This window comes from Epinephelus moara, chromosome 18, assembly GCF_006386435.1.
Source record: "Epinephelus moara isolate mb chromosome 18, YSFRI_EMoa_1.0, whole genome shotgun sequence".
In the NCBI taxonomy this organism is placed as follows: domain Eukaryota; kingdom Metazoa; phylum Chordata; class Actinopteri; order Perciformes; family Serranidae; genus Epinephelus; species Epinephelus moara.
In genome coordinates, this window is record NC_065523.1 from 40,493,974 (window position 1) to 40,504,471 (window position 10,498).

The following is a 10,498-nucleotide window of genomic DNA, read 5'->3' on the forward strand; positions in this document are numbered from 1 at the left end:
CAGTATACATGTGTGACAATAATCATATGTGTATAATAACAGTAGAAGTATGACTAATGACTAATGATGGCAGCAGCAGGAGGAGGCATCTGGCAGGACCACGGCAGCAGCACAACCACACACGTCACGCTGTCCAGGCACCGCTGTGATATGAGTTAATCTGCATACACACATGACATAACACACACACACACACACACACACACACACAACACACATGACATAAGACACACACACACACACGACATAACTCACATACATGACATACTTAGTTACTTACTTACTGCCCTTTATGCCGGCTGGCATGTAGGGCAGCAACAAAGGATCTCCACTCCTGTCTGTTCTGGGCCAGCGTCTTTACGGAACCCCAGGTGTGATGCAGGGCCTTCAGCTCTTCTTCCAACGTCCTGCGCCAGGTGTTCTTGGGTCGGTCTCTTTTACGTTTACCATCTGGTGTCCAGTGAAGGGCAGTTCAGGTGATGTTGTCCTGCTGTCTACGGATAACATGTCCAATCCATTTCCATCACCTTCTCATAAGGACACACATGACATAACACATACAAAAGTACAGGTGTGTAAAGTACAGGTGTGTTCTCCAACCATTAAACACACTGTCGTACAGAGGGGGGATTTTGTTTTCTCAAAACTTCGAACACTCCTCAAAAACAAATAAAGCGCTGATCAAAGGTTAGGGTGTGTCATGATCTTGGGGTCCAGTGGTTTCAGAGACGGAGCTTTTAATCTCTGCTGGTGTTACAATATTAACAGAAATCAGACTGAACTGTTGTTACAGCAGGCGGTCTGCAGGGCAGAGCTCTCGGAGAAACAACACTCAGCACCACAGGAGAAGAACTCATCTGCAGAAACAAAGACCCACGAGCAAGAACACACTGCCATGGAAGGTACACACACACACACACACACACACACACACACAAACACTCACACAGGCTGTATCCAAATGTCCACATAAGTCTGCAAGCTGCTGACTAAAGTCGCAGTGATCAATAATATAAGATAAGATCAGATAAGATAAGATAAGATCCACCTTTATTGATCCCACAATTGAGAAATTCCAGTGTTACAGCAGTCAAGGGTAAAGAGTCAGATTAAAGATTTCAGTATCTGAAAACTTTAAAAAAAACTAGGCATGCAAAAAAAAGTACAAAAACATACAATAAACAGCAATAAATAATAATAATAATAATAATAATGAGCAGTGGATAAAAAGTGAACATATTTAGTGCAAATTGAATATTGTATGTGCAAATAAACAACAGCAAGGGGGACAGCAATGCTTATAGTGGTGTTTATAAAGTGTCCATGGTGTCCCCAAAGTGTCCATAAAGTCTCCATAGTGTCAGTAAAGTGTCCATGGTGTTCCCAAAGTGTCCATCAAGTCTCCATAGTGTCAGTAAAGTGTCCATGGTGTCCCCAAAGTGTCCATAAAGTGTCCATAGTGTCAGTAAAGTGTCCATGGTGTCCCTAAAGTGTTCATTGTGTCCCTAAAGTGTCCATAAAGTGCCCATGGTGTCCATAAAGTGTCCATAGTGTCAGTAAAGTGTTCATGGTGTCCCCAAAGTGTCCATAAAGTGTCCATAGTGTCAGTAAAGTGTCCATGGTGTCCCTAAAGTGTTCATGGTGTCCCTAAAGTGTCCCTAAAGTGTCCATGGTGTCCCCAAAGTGTCCCTAAAGTGTCCATGGTGTCCCTAAAGTGTCCATGGTGTCCATAAAGTGTCCATGGTGTCCCCAAAGTGTCCATGGTGTCCCCAAAGTGTTCATGGTGTCCATAAAGTGTCCATGGTGTCCATAAAGTGTCCATAAAGTGTCCATGGTGTCCCCAAAGTGTCCATAGTGTCAGTAAAGTGTCCATGGTGTCCCCAAAGTGTCCATAAAGTGTCCATAGTGTCAGTAAAGTGTCCATGCTGTCCCTAAAGTGTCCATAAAGTGTCCATAGTGTCCCCAAAGTGTCCATAAAGTGTCCATGGTGTCCCCAAAGTGTCCATGGTGTCCCCAAAGTGTCCATAGTGTCCCTAAAGTGTCCATGGTGCAGTTTACTGTGAGCAGTGCTGGTTATGTAGCCTGACAGCAGCAGGCAGGAAGGACCTGCGATAGCGTTCCTTCACACACTTTGGGTGAATCAGTCTATCGCTGAAGGAGCTCTCCAGAGCTTTTATCTCCTCCTGCAGAGGATGGGAGTCATTAGTCCTCAGAGATGACAGCTTGGCTGTCATCCTCCTTTCTCCCACCACCTGCACAGAGTCCAGAGAGCATCCCAGGACAGAGCTGGCCTTCTTGATCAGCTTGTCCAGTCTCTTCCTATCTGCAGCCGAGACGCTGCTGCCCCAGCAGACCACTCCGTAAAAGATGGCTGATGCCACCACAGTGTCAAAGAAGGTCTTCAGGAGCGCCCCCTGCACTCCAAAAGACCTGAGCCGCCTCAGCAGGTAGAGTCTGCTTTGGCCTTTCCTGTACAGTGCTGTTATGTGATTAGTCCAGTCCAGTTTATTGTTAAGATGAACACCCAGGTACTTATAAGATGTCACCATCTCAATGTCCTTTCCCTGGATGTTCACCGGTGTTGGGGGGAGGAGTCTGCGCCTGCGGAAATCCACCATCAGCTCTTTGGTTTTCCCCGCGTTGATCTGAAGGTGGTTCCTCAGGCACCAGTCCACAAAGTCCTGGTTCAGTTCTCTGTACTCCCTGTCGTCCCCATCTGTGATGAGGCCGACTATGGCAGAGTCGTCAGAGAACTTCTGCAGATGACAGGTGGGGGTGTGGTATGAAAAGTCTGCAGTGTAGAGGGTGAAGAGGAACAGTGCCAGCACTGTCCCCTGCGGGGCCCCCGTACTGCAGACAACCAAGTCCAATACACAATCCTGGGTCCTGATATACTGCGGCCGGTCCATGAGGTAGTCCAGGATCCAGGATGTGAGGTGATTAGCCACCCCTATGTGCTCCAGTTTGTCCCTCAGAAGTGCAGGCTGTATGGTGTTGAAAGCGCTGGAGAAATCAAAGAACATGAATGCCGTCAGTCTGTCTGTCTGCTCGTCTGTCTGTCTGCTCATCTGTCTGCTCGTCTGTCTTACTGTCTGCTCGTCTGTCTGTCTGTCCATCTGTCTGTCTGCTCATCTGTCTGTCTGTGTGTCTGCCTGCTCGTCTGTCTGTCTGTCTGTCTGCTCATCTGTCTGCTCGTCTGTCTGTCTTTATGTTCACACAGTAAAGTCTGTCACACGTTCACCCACAGTAAAGTCTGTCACACGTTCACGCACAGTAAAGTCTGTCACACGTTCACGCACAGTAAAGTCTGTCACACGTTCACTCACAGTAAAGTCTGTCACACGTTCACACACAGTAAAGTCTGTCACACGTTCACTCACACGTTCACTCACAGTAAAGTCTGTCACACGTTCACTCACAGTAAAGTCTGTCACATGTTCACTCACAGTAAAGTCTGTCACACGTTCACTCACAGTAAAGTCTGTCACATGTTCACGCACAGTAAAGTCTGTCACACGTTCACTCAGTAAAGTCTGTCACATGTTCACTCACAGTAAAGTCTGTCACACGTTCAACAGGACGACGTGTGATTGGTTACATTAGGAACCTTCCTGTCTGTATGTTTGTTGTTTCACTACAAAAATAAAACATAAATTCATCTCGTCTTCAGTCTGATGTTTCCACAGATTTCTGCTTTCTGATGTGTTGAATATTAAATCTGTCCGACAGCTGCTGCAGGAACTGTTTCACATATTCAGAAGATTTGGGGGTTTTTTGTTTGGTTTTTTTAGTCAGCTGTTGAAAAACAGTTTTACACCCATATTGCAATGAACTGTGGGTAAATAAATAACTGAAGTCCGTCAGACTGGATGAAATGTGGATTTGGAAAGAACGATGGAAATCACAGACTTCCTGTAAACGAACCCACAAAATCAGCAGGTGAAGTTTGGACATTTGGATTCACCCAAAAACACACACAGACAAAATGAAGTAAATTCAGACAATATAAACATGATATGTTTATAAAAACAACACTGGTGACATCACAGGAAGTGTGACACCAACATTTTCTGACAGCCAATAAAAAACAGAGTTTTATACCCTGGACAAAGCGACGGCTCTATTTTCAGTGTTTCTGTCTGAGTCTAACTCGTGTCATATTGTAGCAAGGCAGTAACTTATAAAAGGAACATTTAATTGAAGCCGTTTTTCAACCACACTCATGCCATAGAACCACAGCAACGCACACCTCAAAGATTTTCAGATGGGTTTAACAGTGAAAATGAGCTATATGGCTTATAGAAATAAGGAACTCCGGATGGCACTCTGTCAGAAGACTCCACTCGCAAATATCCGAATGGGACTGAGGTCGAAATGCAACAATGCCGGTGTGTATTTCAAAAGCGTTGTCAATCACAAAGGGGTTCAGCCTCTTAGACATTTCCTCCAATCATCATGCAGACACCGAGCGTCCTCTCCCGCATACTGCTCCATTCTGTCCTAGGGAAGCTGAGCCTCCCTGGAAGTGACGATTTTGTCACATTTATCCAACGAGCTTCTCACTTTGCTGCATGAAAAGAACCTGCTCAGTCATCTATGACAGGGAGGTTGCGTTTGAAAACTGGTGGTAAACAGCTGATGTTTGAACATCACAGTCACGGGGCTCTAGTTTCCCGGCGCAGCGCAGGGTGGCAAACCCCGCGCAGAGCTAGTTTCGAGCAGCACAACCCGAGGCACACTCAGTTTGGTAGTTTGGCAGACCGAGGTGCGCTGAGATGGGTGTGGCGGCGCAGCAGGGGGAGGTGTCCACAGATCCAGCTTGGCGCAGTGACAGTTTCGTGCCAAAAGGCTTCGCCGAAGGTGCGCTAAAAGCTCGCCAACTGAAACCACGTCTACTGTCAGCACAGGGGGAGCGCAGCCGGTGTAAGCCGAAGTTTGGCTGACCGGCGGACAGTGCGCACACGTCACCAAAACCTCACAGGCAGGTTTCCAGAATATCAGGCACATTAATGATGCAATCAATACCCAAAAAACACTATTCAATGCAACTATCTGCAATCAGCACATAAATGTATCTCTATATCGACTGTCCCCTACACATCTGATGTCAGATCAAAGGAGATTGCCACCGTTTGGCACATTTGGCACGCGTAATGGAATCCCAACCTGATTTGATTAAACAGCTGCAAACTAATGAGTTCACATCCCTCTCAGCCAACCACAAACAGCCACAGCATCAGATAGGGAGTATATATTCAGCATCTGTCATCTTAGAAAAGTCAAAAGAAAAGAAACAGAGTGAGACTGCGAGAGAGAAAGAGAGAGCGCACGCCCGCGCACGAGAGAAACACAACATTGATTTACAATTGTGGTGACCTCCTCCCAGGCTACCTTTGCATCATCAGCCCGTGGAGGTCTGCTCACAGTTCCGTATATTCGGACACTGCAAGCTTGGACCCCCCGGACCAAAACATCAGTTTCCTCCTGGGAGAAGTTTGGCCGTCTGACGCTGCTGCTCTCTTCTGCCATGGCGAATTGAGTAAACTCTCATTACACCTTTGCGCGGCGCATTTAAGGGCGAGGAGAGGGGCTCATTTGTGTGATGTGTGTAAAACCCACTCCACGCCTTCTCTCCTCCCTCTTTCCGACTTGCGCAGGTAGGAGGGACGGAGGTGGGACAGATGAGTAGCTGCGCTAGCGCGCATGGTGTGCCAAACTTGCAAAATCCGCCTGGCCACACCCAACTGGGTGCTTAGCTTAGTTAGTGACAACATAAAATCTGTCGTCAGTCACTTTGAATATAGCATCAGTGAAATAAATGGAACATTTGATGGATGTAAAAGATGAAGACGGAAACATTTCTGCTCACTGCTCTTCACAGCCGACCTGATGTACAACACCTGACCAATGACACCTGACCAATGACAACTGACCTACGACACCTGACCAACAAACACCTGACCTACGACAACTGACCATTACACCTGACCAGCAAACACCTGACCAATGACACCTGACCTACGACAACTGACCATGACACCTGACCAGCAAACACCTGACCAATGACACCTGACCTACGACAACTGACCATGACACCTGACCAACAAACACCTGACCTACGACAACTGACCATGATACCTGACCAACAAACACCTGACCAATGACACCAGACCTACGACATTTGAAGGGAGACTGTGAAGAACAAGAACAATCAGGTTCTGAGATCATTTGAACCTCAAACACATGGCACAGTGTCATATGTTGCACAATGCTGTTTGTGATTTATGAAATTGGGTTTCAAAAATAAAATTGATTTTAACCTCAAACAGGAAGAGGAAATGACTCTTTGACCTGTGAAGATCAAACTGCGTCCGTCACTGAGAAATATGAGATGAACTTTGATTGAAGGATGTTTGGAACTCATCATTTCACCAACCTGCTGTGTGTTTCAGAGTTTGCAGATGAACAGAGGCCCTGTCCTCCATGTTGGTACTCCTTCGCCAACATCTTCCTGAAGTGGAACTGTTGTGGCTGTTGGCGGTGGGTCAAACGGGGCCTCTACATCTTCGTCATGGACCCTTTTGTCGACCTCGGCATCACCATCTGTATCGTCCTAAACACTGTCTTCATGGCAATGGAGCATTATCCAATGACAGAGGAGTTTGAGGAGCTTCTGAGTGTGGGAAATTTGGTCAGTGATGAAGAAAAGTCATTTCTGTCGACACAGTAGAACCAGTGGAGTCTACTGCTCTTTACTAACCCCACTACTGTGGTACTGTAGTACAGTATTACCACAGTAGTACAGTAGTACCACTGTGGTAATACTGTACTACTGTGGCACTGTAGTACAGTATTACCACAGTAGTACAGTAGTACCACTGTGGTAATACTGTACTACTGTGGTACTTCTTCAGTTTGACCTAAGAAGGACTTCTGATCCCTGACCTGATCCCTGACCTCTGATCCTTGACCTCTGACCTCTGCCCCTGTCTCAGGTCTTCACGGGGATCTTCACAGCTGAGATGGTCCTCAAACTTCTGGCCATGGACCCATACTACTATTTCCAGGTCAGACTTCCTGTTTGTTACCAGCTCAGTGATGATGACTGACAGCTGCTCCCATGGTAACATGTCTGTGACTGTTCTGTTGCCATGGTTGCAGGTAGGCTGGAACATCTTTGACAGCATCATCGTCACCATGAGTCTGGTGGAGCTGGGATTGGCTAACGTTCAGGGCCTGTCTGTGCTGCGCTCCTTCCGATTGGTCAGTCTGTCATCACAATCCAATTATCTACCTGTCTCCTCAGCTTTTATCCTACCTGTCTTATCACCTGTCACTTCACCTGTGTGTCTACCTGTGTGTCCTCATCTGTCTCATGTCCAGATGCGAGTGTTCAAGCTGGCCAAGTCATGGCCGACCCTCAACATGTTGATAAAGATCATTGGGAACTCAGTGGGGGCTCTGGGGAACCTAACCCTGGTGTTGGCCATCATCGTCTTCATCTTCGCCGTCGTTGGCATGCAGCTGTTCGGAAAGAACTACAAAGACTGCGTCTGTCGCATCTCACTCGACTGCGAGCTTCCTCGCTGGCACATGTACGACTTCTTCCACGCCTTCCTCATCATCTTCCGAATCCTGTGTGGAGAGTGGATCGAGACCATGTGGGACTGCATGGAGGTCTCAGGTCAGGCCATGTGTCTGATTGTCTTCATGTTGGTCCTCGTCATCGGAAACCTGGTGGTGAGTCTCTGCAGGCACAAAGATCCTCTCTGAACCTGATCAGTGTGTCATTAATCCAGCAGAGCCCAGCAGGTCAGCTACAAAGAGGGCCAGGTCAGGGTCAAAGGTTTGGGGAGAACAAAGAAACAGCAACAAAGTCTGAAACATCCAAATTCTGTTTCTGTTCTTTTTGCAGGTTCCAAATCTGTTCATGGTCTTGTTTTAGGTCCTGAACCTGCCCCTGGTCTTGTTTCAGGACCTGAACCTACCCCTGGTCTTGTTTCAGGACCTGAACCTACCCCTGGTCTTGTTTCAGGTCCTCAACCTGCCCCTGGTCTTGTTTCAGGTCCTGAACCCGTTCCTGGTCTTGTTTCAGGTCCTGAGCCTGTTCCTGGTCTTGTTTCAGGTCCTGAACCCGTTCCTGGTCTTGTTTCAGGTCCTGAACCCGTTCCTGGTCTTGTTTCAGGTCCTGAGCATGTTCCTGGTCTTGTTTCAGGTCCTGAACCTGTTCCTGGCCTTGTTGCTGAGCTCTTTCAGCGGTGATAATCTGGCAGCTCCAGAGGACGAAGGAGAAAACAACTTGCAGATTGCCATCAACAGGATCAGTCGAGCTTTGTCCTGGATGAAGACCTGGATTTTGGAACATATCTGGACTTTAGTGGGAAAGAAGGTCCATGTCGACCCAGACCACCTGGGTAAAACCAGACCTGAAACTTTACTGACTTATTCATCTACCGCTGGTTCAGATTTGTTGTTTGATGAGAAAAATTCAGATGGAATCAGAATGTGTGTGTGTGTGTGTGTGTGTGTGTGTGTGTGTGTGTGTGTGTGTGTGTGTGTGTGTGTGTCAATGTGGGTGTTTTTTCTTTCTTTTCTTTCATGTTTATGAATTTCCTGAATTTCCTCGTCAGCGGTCGACAGTGACAACAAGACGAAGGAGCTTTTGGCTTTGACCTTTGTGACCTCAGACGAGCCACTGTCAGAGGTCAAGCCCCTCAGCTGTAACCGTGAAAACCTGAGCAGCAACTATCACAACATCGCCTGCCTGAGGGTCCCCATCGCCGAGGCCGAGTCTGACTTCGAGACGCCTGATGATGATGACAATGATGATGATAAAGATGAAGACGAGGAGGAGGAAGAAATGCACTCACAGGTAGTCTGAGACAGGTGTGACCCTAAGTCCAGACAGACACACAGACAGATGGACAGAGATACAGACACACAGACATACAGACAGACAAACAGACAGAGACACAGAAAGACAGACAGACATGCAGACAGACAGAGACACAGACAGACACACAGACAGAGGCACAAAAAGACAGGCAGACAGACACGCGGACAGACAGACAGACAGACGGACAGACACGCAGACAGAGACACAGACAGGCACACAGACAGAGAAACAGACAGACAGACATGAATACAAACCTGGATGTTAATTTAAACGTGAACATGACGACAGGAAGTTGGTGATCTCAGTGTAAAATGTACTTCCTGTGATTGCTCAGTGTGACGAGTCGTCGGTCTGCAGCACAGTACAAAAACTTCCTGAAGTTCAGGACGACGAGGACGATGAAGACTCCAATACAAACACACCTGTGGACTGCTGCAGTGAAAGTAAGGATACACACACACACATACACACACATATATTTACACACACACGTTTACACAGGTGTGTAACAGAGATCTGATCAGTGATCAATAAAATGTCTCTGTGAATCAGTTTTTATATTTCCAACTGCAACGCCGTGATCAATTCAATCAATAAATTTTATTTATAAAGCCCAATATCACAAATCACAATTTGCCTCACAGGGCTTTACAGCATACGACATCCCTCTGTCCTAGTAGAGCCCACTTAGTGACATGTAGTAGAACCCAGTTACTGACATGTAGTAGAGCCCACTTAGTGACATGTAGTAGAGCCCACTTGGTGACATGTAGTAGAGCCCAGTTACTGACATGTAGTAGAGCCCACTTAGTGACATGTAGTAGAGCCCACTTAGTGACATGTAGTGGAGCCCAGTTAGTGACATCCAGCTGAGCCCAGTTAGTGAAATGTAGTAGAGCCCACTTAGTGACATGTTGTAGAGCCCACTTAGTGACATGTAGTAGAGCCCACTTAGTGACATGTAGTGGAGCCCAGTTAGTGACATCCAGCTGAGCCCAGTTAGTGACATCCAGCTGAGCCCAGTTAGTGACATGTAGTAGAGCCCAGTTAGTGACATGTAGTAGAGCCCACTTAGTGACATGTAGTAGAGCCCACTTAGTGACATGTAGTGGAGCCCAGTTAGTGACATCCAGATGAGCCCAGTTAGTGACATGTAGTAGAGCCCACTTAGTGACATGTAGTAGAGCCCAGTTAGTGACATGTAGTATCAATCAATCAATCAATCAATCAATTTTATTTATAAAGCCCAATATCACAAATCACAATTTGCCTCACAGGGCTTTACAGCATACGACATCCCTCTGTCCTTTGGACCCTCACAGCTGATCAGGAAAAACTCCCCAAAAAACCCTTTAACGGGGAAAAAAAACGGTAGAAACCTCAGGAAGACCAACTGAGGAGGGATCCCTCTTCCAGGACGGACAGACGTGCAATAGATGTCGTACAAAACAGATCATGCAATAGAGCCCCAGTAGAGCCCAGTTAGTGACATGCAATAGAGCCCAGTTAGTGACATGTAGTAGATCCCAGTTAGTGACATGCATTAGAGCCCAGTTAGTGACATGTAGTAGAGCCCAGGTAGTGACATGCATTAGAGCCCAG

At 46.9% G+C, this 10,498-nt stretch overlaps 1 protein-coding gene across 1 annotated transcript in view; it reads left to right on the forward strand.

The window, feature by feature from the left end:
* Window positions 1-10,498, forward strand: part of LOC126406191 (sodium channel protein type 4 subunit alpha B-like) — a 45,844-nt gene that overhangs the window by 33,757 nt on the left and 1,589 nt on the right. The window contains exons 10-17 of the mRNA XM_050070365.1: window positions 794-902; window positions 6,453-6,691; window positions 6,996-7,067; window positions 7,162-7,263; window positions 7,384-7,740; window positions 8,216-8,414; window positions 8,631-8,872; window positions 9,231-9,339. Coding sequence (XP_049926322.1) covers window positions 794-902; window positions 6,453-6,691; window positions 6,996-7,067; window positions 7,162-7,263; window positions 7,384-7,740; window positions 8,216-8,414; window positions 8,631-8,872; window positions 9,231-9,339 — 1,429 coding nt within the window. The remainder of the gene's footprint in view (window positions 1-793; window positions 903-6,452; window positions 6,692-6,995; window positions 7,068-7,161; window positions 7,264-7,383; window positions 7,741-8,215; window positions 8,415-8,630; window positions 8,873-9,230; window positions 9,340-10,498) is intronic.